Source organism: Cetorhinus maximus, chromosome 19 (genome assembly GCF_964194155.1).
Source record: "Cetorhinus maximus chromosome 19, sCetMax3.hap1.1, whole genome shotgun sequence".
Lineage (NCBI taxonomy): Eukaryota > Metazoa > Chordata > Chondrichthyes > Lamniformes > Cetorhinidae > Cetorhinus > Cetorhinus maximus.
Window position 1 is genome coordinate 11,045,893 of NC_135897.1, and position 14,438 is coordinate 11,060,330.

General features: G+C 45.6%; 1 protein-coding gene across 1 annotated transcript in view; it reads right to left on the reverse strand.

Annotated features, from left to right (window-relative positions):
- LOC144694297 (unconventional myosin-VIIa-like) overlaps positions 1-14,438 on the reverse strand; it is a 72,306-nt gene that overhangs the window by 11,117 nt on the left and 46,751 nt on the right. Inside the window, exons 15-19 of the mRNA XM_078564630.1 lie at positions 13,600-13,737; positions 12,370-12,528; positions 8,424-8,516; positions 4,233-4,331; positions 1,659-1,739 (exon numbers count right to left, since the gene is read on the reverse strand). Of these exons, the coding sequence (XP_078420756.1) occupies positions 1,659-1,739; positions 4,233-4,331; positions 8,424-8,516; positions 12,370-12,528; positions 13,600-13,737 (570 nt within the window). The remainder of the gene's footprint in view (positions 1-1,658; positions 1,740-4,232; positions 4,332-8,423; positions 8,517-12,369; positions 12,529-13,599; positions 13,738-14,438) is intronic.

Consider the following 14,438-nt stretch of genomic DNA (forward strand, 5'->3'; position numbering starts at 1 on the left):
GCTGCTCCACATTTCTTGCCGAGTCTTCCGAGCCAATGTTTTTCCAGAAATGCAAAGCGCAGCGTACCTCTGAAAGCTCCATTGCAACAGTGTAGTTCGGGGCAAGACAGGACATGCCTCCTTTTTATGACATTAGCAGCCGTTTGGGAAGTTTAAAGGTCTATTGTGAATGTTAGTGAATGGATGAATGCACAGGGTGGGTGAAGTAAGTGGGTAGGGTGGCAGATAGGTAAGTTTTTCTTATTCATTCCTAGGATGTGGGCGTCACTGGCTAGGCCAGTATTTATTTCCCATCCCTAATTGCCCTTGAGAAGGTGGTGGTGAGCTGCCTTCTTGAACTGCTGCAGTCCATGTGGTGTAGGTACACCCACAGTGCTGTTAGGGAGGGAGTTCCAGGGTTTTGATCCAGTGACAGTGAAGGAACAGTGATATATTTCCAAGTCAGGATGGTGAGTAACTTGGAGGGGAAATTCCAGGTGGTGATGTTCCCATCTATCTGCTGCCCTTGTCCTTCTGGATGGTAGTGGTCATGGGTCTGGAAGGTGCTGTCTAAGGAGGCTTGGTAAATTCCTATAATACATCTTGTAGAAGGTACACACTGCTGTTACTGTGCATCAGTGATGGAGGGAGTGAATGTTAGTGGATGGGGTGCAAATCAAGTAGGCTGCTTTATCCTGGATGATCAAGCTTCTTCTTTATCAAGCTTCTTGAGTGTTGTTGGAACTGTACTCATCCAGGCAAGCAGAGAAGATTCCGTCACACTCCCGATTTGTGCCTTGTAGATGGTGGACAGGCTTTGGGGAGTCAGGAGGTGATTTACTCATCGCAGGATTCCTAGCCTCTGATCTGCTCTTGTTGCCATTTTATTTATATGGCTAGTCCAATTCATTTTCTGGTCAATGGTAACCCCCAGGATGTTGATAGTGAGGGATTCAGTGATGATAACGCCATTGAATGTCAAGAGGCGATGGTTAGATTCTCTCTTGTTGGAGATGGTCATTGCCTGACACTTGTGTGGCGCAAATGTTACTTGCCGCTTGTCAGCCCATGCCTGGATATTGTCCAGGTCTTGCTGCATTTGGACATAGACTGCTTCAGGAGTCTGGGGGGTCATGAATGATACTGAACATTGTGCAATCATCAGCGAACATCCCCACTTCTGACCTTATGATGGAAGGAAGGTCACTGATGAAGATGGTTGGGCTACAATGGTTGAACACTACCCTGAGGAACAGCTGCAGTGATGTCCTGGGGTAATTGGGCGGGGAGGAAGATAGGGTTTGGTCCAGGGCCGGGTGGGGAGTCAGTGTGAGTGATTGGTGGATCAATTCTGTTGTTAACCAGGAGTTACACTAGGATTTTTCTGTCTAACATTTCCTGGGTAACTATTCAGGTCAGTCCCACGAAACTGCCCTAAGTCCCGGACTCTAACTCAGAGTTGGACACTTTGGTGCAGGATCCTGGGGAGTTCAAGTTTCCTGAGAAATTCCCATGCAGGTCAATGCGTCAGGACTTCTGCACAGTCCTGATGTGCATCTTGGGTCTTAGAGACTGGAAGATCAGGGCCAATTTACGTTATTGACCCAGTTAGCACCGTGATGCCCTGGAGAGACTCTGATAGACTGCTGTCAAAGGTAAATATAGGAGAAAGAAATTACCACTTGGCACTTCTTGCGACACTGTGATCCTCTCCAGTGACTCTGGATTATACAGGCTGCACCCTTCTGTCTCAGGAAATTCTTCCTGTAAAAGCAGCAACAGAATAAAAATGTCAAAGTAAAACCACTGCAAGTTTCCAAACATAGAAACATAGAAAATAGGAGCAGGAATAGGCCGTTCGGCCCTTCGAGCCTGCTCCGCCATTCATTATGATCATGGCTGATCATCCAACTCAATAGCCTGCTCCTGCTTTCTCTCCATATCCATTGATCCCTTTCGTCCCAAGAGCTATATCTAACTCCTTCTTGAAAACATACAGATTCAACATTTTCTTCATGCCTTTGTGTCTCAGTCTGGAAGTGAGAGAACTCTCCTCCAGTCAGTGAGAGGGAATGGACCATCCAGACAGTCCATCCAGACAGGCTGCCCAGACAGACAGGCCACTCTCCTCTGGTCATGTATAAGAAATAATAAGGACTGAACTGGAGCTGGTGGATGTTATTGAATAGGTGGTTAATATTGGTGGATTGTTATTGACTGGGTGAACGTCATTAGATATCGCTCAAGGCAGAACATCTCATATTGTAGAAAGACACCGAGTGAATAAAACCTCCACTCTCAGCGCTATCACCCGGGTTTGACCTGATTTCTGAATGTGAACACAGGCTGATCTCTAACTCCAAATATAATTCAGTGATCTGACCTTCGGGGCTGAACACAAGCTGACCTCTACCCCTGATCTCTGGATTTGCATTCATTCTGTTTAGTAAACATCCTGTTACATCACTGAACATCTGTATCCCCAAACAGGGCACTCAGTGGATTTTGTGCTACTGTACAAGCATTTCCTGTGTGAGATGATAGTGTGCCCTCTGCTCGTTCTCCTGTTGAGCTGCTTTGCTTGTCCTCCCATGGAATTATAGAAAATTTACAACACAAAAGGAAACAATTCAGCCCATCGTGTCAACGAAGAGCCGCTCAGCCTAATCCCTCCTTCCTGCATTAGGCCCATAGCCCCACAGGTCTTTGCTCTTCAAGTGGACATCCAAGTAATTTTTAAATGTGGAGAGAGTTTCTGCCTCTTCCACCCTTTCAGGTAGTGAGTTCCAGATCCCTACTACCCTCTGGGTGAAAAAGAATCTCCTCTTCTCCTCTCTAATCTTTCTACCAATTACTTTAAAGCTCTGCACCCTGGTTTTTGACCTCTCTGCTAGGGTAAATAGGTTGCCTCTATTTATTCTATCCAATATTGTATCTTTTATATTTCAGATCTATGCAGAGATGACACTAGTTTCTGTTATTTGTAACAGGTTTCATTCACAGTGCTTTAAAATGTCTACTCCATGCTTCTGCTCTAGCTTCCAGCTCTTTCTATAGTTCATTTACTTTTTTCTGTGTCCTCATCCAGGCTTAACCAATCAAGCACAATGAGCATCAATAGTAAACAGACTCACATAATCAAACACAATGGGCTGAATTTTGCCGTTGGCAAGCAGGGGACGGGGCCCGCTTGCCGACGCACAAAAGAGGGGGAACCCTCGAAGTCATCCCGCCCCATTTAAATCTTCAGGAAGGCGGAGGCATAGTGAAATCAGCTGTGCACCTGCTGACCTGTCAATGGCCAATTGAGGCCATTGACAGGATAATTAAAACAATTAAAGGACCTGCCCGTCCAACCTTAAGGTTGGTGGGCAGGCGGGCTTCTGAAAATACATGAAACCTCATCCACCGGCGGGATGAGGTTTCATGTAGGGTTTAAAAAACTTTAATAAAGTTTTAGTGAAAGTTATTAACATGTCCCCTCTCATGTGACATTGTCACATGAGGGGGGCATGTTAAGGATTTTTTTTTTCTATTTTTAATGTTTGTACAACTGTCAACGATCTCCCTGAGGCAGCACTTAGCCTCAAGGGGATGTGCGCTCTTTTGTGCGCATACACGAAAGAGCGCACTCTCGCATTTGGGGAATCCCCCCCCCAATGCCCGCACAGGGAGCGCATAGCGCTTCCTGCTGGGCATCACGCTGGGCGGGCCTTAATTGGCCCGCCCACTTAAAATAGCAGCAGGGCCCACTTTCTGGCGGGGATCGGCTCTCCGCCCGCTGGAGATTGGGTCGGGCCCGCCCGCCCAGTAGGCAGAAAATTCTGCCCAATGATTGAACACTACATCTAGCTCCCTCATAATTTTACACACCTCAGTTACATCACCCTTCAGCCTCCTCTGTTCCAACGCAAACAACTCCAGCTTATCCAATCTTTCCTCATAGTTAAAATACTCCAGTTCTGGCAACATCCTTGTAAATCTCCTCTGTAACCTCTCCAGCGCTATTGCATCTTTCCTGTAATGTGGTGACCAGAACTCAACGCACACTGTGGTTTAATTTGTGTTTTACACAGTTCTAGCTCTTATATTCTACGCCTTGGCTAATAAAGAGTTGGTGGTCAACACAGGGGCACAATGGGTGCTAACTTCCTGTGCAGAATGTATTGAAATGAATACAAGAAAACCGACAGTGGAGTGGTAATTAAGACCAAAGTGTTTTGAACACTGAAGTGATGTGCAGTTGTTAGAACCCACCTGTCTTTGAAACCGTGCATGACCTTCTGAATCATCAAGGCCTTTGCTGTCAAGATTCTGTCTCGCTCAAGCTCCAGGGACAAATGGTCTTTCTCCTGGAAAGGAAGCAAAACATTTCGGGACTGCACAGCACAGAGAGCTCGTCACCACAGGACGGGATGGTAGGTGGGGGGCGCAGAGTGAGGAGCGAAGCAGCAGGGATATCGCAACAGATCTGTATGAAGTCAAGGATTCTGTGAAGTATGTTGTGTTCTATCCTGCTGTAAGGGAAATAACTCTCCTTGTGCCTCAGGCTCACTGCCCACCTTCACGAAACTGGCTGAAGTCAGGAGGTTTTATTCTGAATTTAGAGGCTAGAATGAGTTTAGAAAATATTCGTGCCAAATATGGTCAATCCCTTTCAGATACTCTCAGCATTTTATGCAGGGAGACAGTGGCGTAGGGTAATGTCACTGGACTAGTGATCCAGAGGCCCAGGCTAATTCTACAGGGTGAAACTGTAACACCTGCCCCTTTACATCCTCCCCCTCACCCTCCAAGTCCCAAACACTCCTTCTAGTTGAAGCAGTGATTTACTTGCACTTTTAACATTTTGTCTACTGTATTTGCTGATCACAATGCAGTCTCTTGTACAGTGGGGAGACCAAATATATACTGGGTGACCGCTTTGCAGAACACCTCTGTTCAGTCCACAAGCATGACCCAGATCTCCCTGTTGTTTGCCATTTCAATTCACCATCTTGCTCTCGTGCTCACCATCTTGCTCTGTCCCCTGTCTGCTACAATGTTCCAGTGAAGCTCAATGCAAAGCTTGAGGAACAGCACCTCATCCTCCGATTAGGCACTTTACAGTCTTCTGGACTAAACATTGAATTCAACAACTTCAGACCATGAACGCTCGCCTCCATTTTGATCCCCCCACCTGTCCACCCCAAAGTGCCAGACTGTATCTTGTTCTCATGTTTTGCTTTCAGATTCTTTTGATTCCGCTATTGATCCTTTTTCTGCTATTAACACATTCTGCTGTTTTGCTTTCAAACAGTGCTGACCTTTATTCCGCTATCAACACCTGCTTTAGTATTTACTGTTATCATAACAACTCCCTTTGTCTTGTGTTTCATGACATCTTTGCCATTTAATCTCTTCTGACCTCCCACCTATCCCTGACCTTCTATTTTGTTCCACCTGCCCCTCCCTCCTTTTCGAAAGCATAAAACCCACCACATTTCTTCCCCTCTCCAGTTCTGATGAAGAGTCATATTAGACTCAAAACATTAACTCTGTTTCTCTCTCCACAGATGCTGCCAAACCTGCTGAGTTTTTCCAGCATTTTCTGTTTTTATTTATATTGCTTTTGGGACGTGGGTTCAAATCCCACCACGGTAGCTAATGGAATTTAAATTCAATTAATAAATCTGGAATATCAAGCTAATCTCAGTAATGGTAACCATGAAACTATCAATTGTTGTAAAAACCCATCTGGTTCACTCATCAGGAGGAAAATCTGCCATCCTTACCCAGTCTGACCTACATGTGACTCCAGACCCACAGCAATGTGGTTGACTCTTAACTGCCCTCTGAAATGGCCCAGCAAGTCACTCAGTTCAAGGGCAATTAGGGATGGGCAACAAATGCTGGCCTTGCCAATGACACCCACATCCCATCAAAGAATAAATTTTTTAAAAGTCATGGGTTTGCATGTAGTGTAAACGTTTATAGATAAAGATCAGGAGAGATTTTAACCTCCTGCCTTGCATGGAGATGGCCATGAGCTGCCACACCCCTGTTCCCAGTTAATGCTGAGCAGGTAACAGAGTTACACATTATCCCCAATTTCAAATTTACCAGGCAAATTTTGACTGCTGCAAAGTTGAAGTCACACCATCATCAATCACCTACCCATTTGTAAAAAGGTCAATTAAAAACCATTAAAAATAATTCCCCACCTTTCTTCATGAGTCCAGACCATCATCCCCGAATCCACCAGCCCACCACGGTAACTGAGCTAACATTGATCCTGATGCAGCTACAAATCTTGGTGTAACAGCCTCCGATCCATTCCATGCTAACAACACAAGATCACTTCTTTTTTAACCATGTTCACCATAGCTCAGTAGATAGGAATTTCACCTAGGCCCTAACCCTAATGCAGTGCAGTACTGAGGGAGTGCTGCATTGTCAGAGGTGCCGTCTTCCAGGAGATGCATTAAACCGAGGCCCTGTATGCCCTCTCAGGTGGATGCAAAAGATCCCATGGCACTATTTTGAAGAAGAACAGGGGAGTTATCCCTGGTTGTACTGGCCAGTATTTAACCCTCGACCATTATCTTGTCATTATCAAATTACTGTTTCGGGTCTACATAAATCTTCTAGGCAAGTCTAAAAGTACATCAGATAATTAAAACGCACAGGATATAATCACTTGCTGAGCTATAGTGGGGCTGGTCCAGTAGACTTCTGCTATAACTTCATCAGCAAGCATGCCAAAGGCCACAAGCTCAGCTAGGTGCTGGCTACTCCAGGCCCTGGACAGTGACCTAGGACTTGCTGTGCACAAATTGGTGCCATGTTTCCTATGTTACAACATTGACTACATTTCAGAAGTACTTCATTGGCTGTAGAGAGTCCTGAGGTCATGATTGGCGCTATATCAAAGCGGGGTTTTCTTTTTTTTTTCTGTTTCTCTGTGGCCCAAGAATGTGGAACACCCAATGTCGGGACTCCGAACCCTCAGCCCTGCCCCCTCCTGTTCAGTGAGCCTGTTTGTGTGTGTGTGTGTGTGTGTGTGTGAAGGTCTGCCCTCACCAATGGTCACAGTGTTGACAGGTCCCAAGTCCTAGGTCCCTGTCCAGGGTCTGGAGTAGCCAGCACCTAGCTGAGCTTGTGGCCTTTGGCATGCTTGCTGATGAAGTTATAACAGAAGTCTACTGGACCAGCCCCACTGTAGCTCAGCAAGTGATTACATCCTGTGCGTTTTAATTATCTGATGTACTTTTAGACTTGCCTAGAAGGTTTATGTAGACCCGAATAGTTCACAGCTTAAACTGGGAAATGTTCAAAATAATGTGCTCAAAATGGAAAGATTCTCGAGGCATTGGGGGTACAATGTCTTCAGCCCTCTCCCTCATGAACCCACCCTCTCCCCCCAAGAAATAAATCTCCTGTGTGCTACCACACCTCCCTCCCCCAAAAATGATGGAGGCAGGAGGAGAGCAATGGACAACAGTGAACTTGAGGAGGAGGAGGGAAGGGGAAGGGAGGAAGAGAGGGCAAGAGGAGGGGATGGAGGGTGGGGGAGGGGTAGGTAAGTGGGAGGGTAGGGGCAGGATAGGTGAGGGGAGGGGTAGAGGGGGCAGGGGGAAGGGCAGGGTAGGGGAGGAGGAGGGGGAATGGGGAGTTGGGAAAGTGGTGGGAAGGGAGGGGGGTAGGGAAACAGGAGGGCAGGGGCAAGATAGGTGAGTGGAGGGACAGGATAGGGGAGGGGCAGGTTAGGGGAGGTGGAGGAAGTGGAAGGGTTGGGCAAACGGGAGGGACAGGCCAGGATAGGTGAGGGCAGTGGCAGGATAGGGGAGGAGGAGTGGGCAAGGGAAGGTGGGAAAGTGTTGGGAAGGGGGAGGGGTGGGGAAACAGGAAGGCAGAGGTAGGATAGGGGAGGGGCAGGATCAGGGAGGAGGAGGAGGAGGAGGAGGCAGGGCAGGCTATGAGAGGTGGGAGGTGTGGTGAAGTAGAGTGAAGGAGGAGGGAGGGGGTGAAGCAGGAGAAGTGCTCCTGTGGAGGTCAATCACCTGTTTCTTTCTGTAACTCCTGCAGGAGACAGGCAGAGACCCAGAGACACGACATGGACAGGAGACCTGGTGGCAGTCCCCTGGCATTCACAAGGCTCCATCATCTCTTCCCTTATTCCATCAGGTAGTGGTGTACAGGGAACGGACAAAACCTCAAATCTCAAGCCAAACCTCTCTGATTCTGGTTTAATGTTTCAAGTGTAGCTGACCATAAAACACAGGAGTACACTGATTGGGAACGGTGTGCTTTTAAGCTCCTGGGGTCCTGATGTATGTAACTGCTATGGGACTCCCCGCTATAGGTACCCTGTGAAATAGACCGATGTAAATGACAGGCCTGGTTGAGAACAGGTTTTGCCTGCGATATGCACTAATTGTTCGAAGCCAACAGGTATACACAACCTTCAGGAAAATCTTTGTTCTGCCTATCTTCCAGTCTCCATTGGTTCCGATCACAGATTCGGCAATCTGTTTGCAGCACAAGTGGGCATTCTCCTGGAATTATAAAGAGGGAAAGTACACAGTGATTTATGAGGGCAATAGCGTGTGATACAAACACCACCAGACAGTAAGATAAGACTCCTTGGCTCTACTGGTATACTGGGAATGAGACTCCACAAGGTGTGTAACAGTATAGTGAATATCGTATCTTCATTGCGAACCTGTTGTATCCTGGTATCATATGAATTTATATCTTGAATTGTTGCTAAAGGCTAGAAATTCCTTTGTGAGATAACAGCCCAAATGGCAAAATGAAGGCTAGAATGGGAGGGAACTCTGTTGAGTCCAACTGAAGCAGGCTCAAGGGCCCCTAGAGTCTACTCCTGCTCCTACTTTTGACATTAATAATGTGGATTCAGTGGAGAATTGCAGTTGTCTAGTTAAAGAGGCCAATTAAAGGGCCCTAAGCTATAAACTTTCCAGAGCACGTAAAGAGATAATACCCCTTTAGTTAGCGTTAGATGGTAGAAGGAACGGGAACATGTGGAAGGTGAACTGAAACAAACAAAAAGAGGATGTGGGACGGTGGATAGCTGAGACAAAACACAGAGTGACACAGAGTAAACCACAAACTGACCTACGTAGAACATCTCATAAGCACCCTGTAAGTGCCCATGGCACGTGGTACCACAGAACTGCACGAGAGGGAGAACTGAAGATCACGAAATAGGTTATGCAGAAGAATCCTCGGTCATTTTGATCCCATTCTGTAATAATACCAAATCCCATATCACCCCATTAGAGAGACCCCTTAACATTCAATGGCATTACCCTCACAGAATCCCCTACTATCAACATCCTGGGGGTTACCATTGACTAGAAACTGAACTGGACCAGTCATATAAATACTGTGGCTACAAGTGCAGGTCAGAGGCTGGGAATTCTGCTGAGAGTAACTCACCTCCTGACTCTCCAAAACCTGATCATCATCTACAAGGCACACGTCAGGAGTGTGATGGAATGCTCTCCACTTGTGTCAATAAGTGCAGCTCCAACAACATTCAAGAAGCTCAGCACCATCCAGGACAAAGCAACCCACTTGATTGGCACCCCATCAAGCAACTTAAACTTTCAATCCCTCTACCACCGACGCACAGTAGCAGCAGTGTGTACCATCTACAAGATGCACTGCAGTAGTTCACCAAGGCTCCTTTGGCAGCACCTTCCAAACCCGCGATCTCTACCATCTAGAAGGTCAAGGGCAGCATGGGAACACCACCACCTGTAAGTTCCCCTCCAAGCCACACACCATCCTGACTTGGAAATACATCGCCATTCCTTCACTGTCACTGGGTCAAAACCCTGGAACTTGCTTCCTAACAGTACTGTGGGTGTACCTACACCACATGGACTGTAGCGGTTCAAAAAGGCAGCTCACCACCACTCTCTCAAGGGCAATTAGGGATGGGTAATGAATGCTGGCCTAGCCAGCAACACCCACCTCCCATGAATGAATAAAAAAATCCAGTTGTTTATAAAAAGTCACATTTTTCCTATTAATCTGTTGCAGCTAACCATTGTCTGACACCTTTCAATCACCTGAACAAAGTCACTGTCAGACTGAGGTTGTGGTACCTGCAGTACTGTGAGTGGATACAATCTTCTGACATTTTGATTAGTTGAGAAGCCTCCTATCAACAATCAACCCCAGGTGAAAGTGTGCTGTTAATTCAATCCCAAGCTAGTTGGTTAAGTATGAAACTAGAGGCTAATACTTTTCTTGACAAATAGGTTTATTTACAGAATGTAACACATCTGCTTCTTACCTCCATAACCCAGCAATCTCCCTTTATATGTACTCCAAGAACTTAATTAAACAATGCCCAACAATATAATTAATATACAATTAACATGCGCCCTCCACAGATCTGATGAGTGACCTGGTGGTTGCAGAGCACCCATTCTCATTTGTGATTCATTAACTCCATCATGGAGCATTACTTATGCCAGCAGCAGTCCAGATATACTCACTCAGGAGGATATACCTATAGATTCACTGGGTATATTATAGGGCATGACACAGAGCACCAGCAAGCAGGAGGAGCTGGAGAGGATGACGAGCAACCAGGTTCTGTCCGTGGTGGGGGTGTGTTTGTTATTGTAATGCCAAGCTTTAGTTCTCTGTTATTTGGCGATGCAGGTTTCCCTGATAGAATAGAGAATGTATTGCAGAGTTGACTATTGGTTATCTGATAGCAATGGATCAGCGCTTGCATTATCCTGGGTGGGTGTCTGCAAGGAATCATCAATAGCATTTTCTCCAGATGCACTCTGACTGCAAGAAACGAGACCACTTGGCCTGTCATGTGTCAGTGCTAGCTCTTCAAGAGTAGCATCCCAGTTGCCTACCCTTTTTTCCTTATCCTTTTATATTCTCCCTTTTCAAATTGTCATCACTTTCTCATTTAAATCAAGTTATAATTTATAACTGAAAGCTTATCTGTGGTAAAGCATTCCATTTTCCAGTAACCCCATGCGAACTCCTTTTTCAGCCTTTCCCTGTTAATTGTTTGTTGAGAGGTATCAGTGGCTGCTCTCTCTTGTTACTGATTCACCAACTGAAAAAAAAGTGATTTTTCATGATCTGGTGTCTCAAAACCTATCACAACCTTGAAAGCCTCCACTCACCATTCTCTGCTACTGCTAGAAAAGTCCCAATTTACCAGCTGAGTGCTGGAAGGAAAAAGCAGGTTAGTATTCCTGGTTTAATTATTCATACAAACATGCGAACGTGGAGCAGGAGTTGGCCGCTCGGCCCTTCAAGCCTACTCCGCCATTCAATAAGATCATGGCTGGTCTGATTGTAACCTCCACCTACCCCGATAACCTTTCACCCCCTTGCTTACCAAGAATCTATCTAGCTCTGCCTTAAAAATATTCAAAGACCCTGCTTCCACCGCCCTTTGAAGGAAGGAGTTCCAGAGACTCACGAGCCTCACTCATTCCCTGGGTATTATACTGTACGTCTTTTAATTTTTGAATTTCTCTCATCTTGACTCCTAATTGTTTTGTGCTAATATCACGTCTGTCGGTTTGCCATCTCTCATTCTCCACCTATCATTTCACTTCTCATTTGTTCTCTTACCTTGCATATATCATCCTTTTCACTCTCCTCTTTCCCTCGTTCTGCTCCTCTTTATAAGCTGTTTGTCTGGAATATCTTTCTGTTCTGATGAAGTGGGAGAATGTCACTTACCCTAGTAATCCAGTGGCTAGCACTTTGGGGACATGGGTTCAAATCCCACCATGGCAGCTGGTGGAATTTGAATTCAATTAACAAAATCTGGAATATAAAGCTCGTCTCAGTAATGGTGACCATGAAACTATCATCAATTGTTGTGAAAGCCCATCTGGTTCACTAATGTCCTTTAGGGGAGGAAATCTGCCATCCTTACCTGGTCTGGCCTATATGTGATTCCATATCCACAGTGATGTGGTTGACTCTTAACTGCCCTCTGAAATGACCTAACAAGCCACTCAGTTCAAGGGCGATTAGGGATGGGCAACAAATGCTGGCCTGGCCAGTGATGCCCACATCCCATGAAAAAGGGCCATGCCTAAAACATGAACATTTCTTTATAGATACTGTCTGACTTGTTGAGTGTTTCCACCATTTACTATTTATGTTCCCAATGCTCCTTTTCTCTTGACTACCCCTGTTCATTCCTGCTATTCTGATCCTTTACTGTATCCTTTCCACGTCTTCAATCTCCTTCCTATAACATGGTGCAATCAATTCCATGCATAAGCCCCCATGTGAATTTTACACTCTCCAGTCTAGCTGCTAGAATTACTTTAACAGCAGTTTTAACTTAGCAAGTGAATCCATACCCATTGCACAACTTACCTCCTTCACTTGCCAAAGAGCTGATCTCATTACAAACTTGTACTGCTGCATAAAATCTTGGAAGGTAAAGCGAATGGGGTAGCCTGACTTGCGGATGCGGATGGTCTCCCTCATTCCGGAATATCGTAATTGCTTAATGCACAACTCCCGATCAAAGAGCTGGGCAGATCAGAACAGATCATTAGCACCAGTGCTGGCGTGCTTCATATCGTAAGAGAAATTTATTATCACAAAAGGAATTATCATTAATATTGATGACATTTCATTAATTACAGAATCAAAAGTTCTACATAGTGGAAGATAGGGGGGTGATGGTGGCATGGTGGTAATGTCACTGGACTAGTAATCCAGAGGCCCAAGTGAATGCTCTGGGGACATGGGTCCAAATCCCATATGGCAGTTGGCGGAATTTTAAATTCAATTGATAACCCTGGAATTGAAAGCTAGTCTCAGTAATGGTGACCATGAAACTATCATCGATTGTCATAAAAACCCATGCCCTTTAGGGAAGGAAATGTGCCGTTCTTGCCTAGTCTGGTCTACATGTGACTCCAGAATCACAGTAGTGTGGTTGACTCTTAACTGCCCTCTGATCTGGCAAGCCAACAGTTCAAGGGCAATTAGGGATGGGCAACAAATGCCGGCCTTGCCAGTGAAAGAATAATCCCATGAAAGAATAAAAAAAACCAAAATACTTAACTATAACACAGATCAACTGTTCCACAAAGAGTTAGAAATAGAGAGGACAAACTGTCCGTAAACACTCAGTCCTATCAACAACCTCAGTACCTATACCCAGAGTCCATCGACACCTCGTCGATACTCAGATTCCCATCGCACTCAGTATCCATACACAAAGCCTCAACGACTCACCGAGACTCTTTCAACAACTCCTTCCGAACCCATGACTTCTACAACCTAGAAGGACAAGGACAGCAGACTTCCAGGCACTACCACCTGGAAATTCTCTTCCAGGTCACTCACCATCCTGACTTGGAAATATATCGCCGTTCTTTCACTGTCGCTGGGTCAAAATCCTGGAACTCCCTCCCTGACAGCACTGTGGGTGTACCTACACCACATGGACTGCAGCGGTTCAAGAAGGCAGCTCACCACCACCTTCTCAAGGGCAATTAGGGATTAGTGATAAAAATGCTGGCCTAGCCAGCGACACCCATGCCCCCTGAAAGAATTTTAAAAACTCAGTTTGTGAACCTAGATATCTCTTACCAGGGGTTTTTTGAACTCATTGGGTTTGATGCAGCGAATGAAGAAGGGCTGACAAGCCTTCAGGATTTTCATTAGATTATCCAGTGACTGTTTGAACTGCCGGCTGAGTGTGGGGAGCTGTCTATTGCTGCCAGATGCCTGTAGAAAAACCATAATATAGTTAGAAAATCACAGAACTGCTGCAACACAATCATTCATCAATGCGTGCACTTAACTGAACCTTAACCTGGTACAAAAGAATTTCTGATTCCATTGGTCCATCTTTTTTTACCACAGATAAAAGTGTTCTTCGATTATCTGACTCACTGGTAAGATGGGGCCCTGTCTTTAACTTTAATGCACATCTTTCTACATTGTCACTGTGAATGCAATTCCCAGGTTAACTCAAATATAGCTTATATTTTCCTTTGCTCATTTTAGAGACTGGTATTTGGATTCTGGTGTCCTGATGGTGGTGTGTGCTCGCTCAGGGAGTCCAAGTTGCACACTGTAATCTATAGCTATGGATCATGATGGTAGAGGCTCCAGCATTCTTTCCATCACATGGCTGATCAGAGATTTCTCTCACTCTTGCCATCTGCCATTGGTGTGTGTTGGACCTGTTTGGCCACATACCTTCCTTGGCCATCAAGTCCTGGGGTGGGACTTGAACCCAGAGCTTTTGGTTCAGAGGCAGAGATGCTACCCACTGTGCTATAAGACCTCTGAGTCCCATATGCTGCCTTTCCTTTTGAAAAGGTAACTTCTGGAAGAGTTTGAAAGGCAGGGAGTTACAGATTCATCCTGTTGGTGTTGTAGTTGAAACAACTGGGCTTGATCAGAGGGTCTAACTCCTGGCT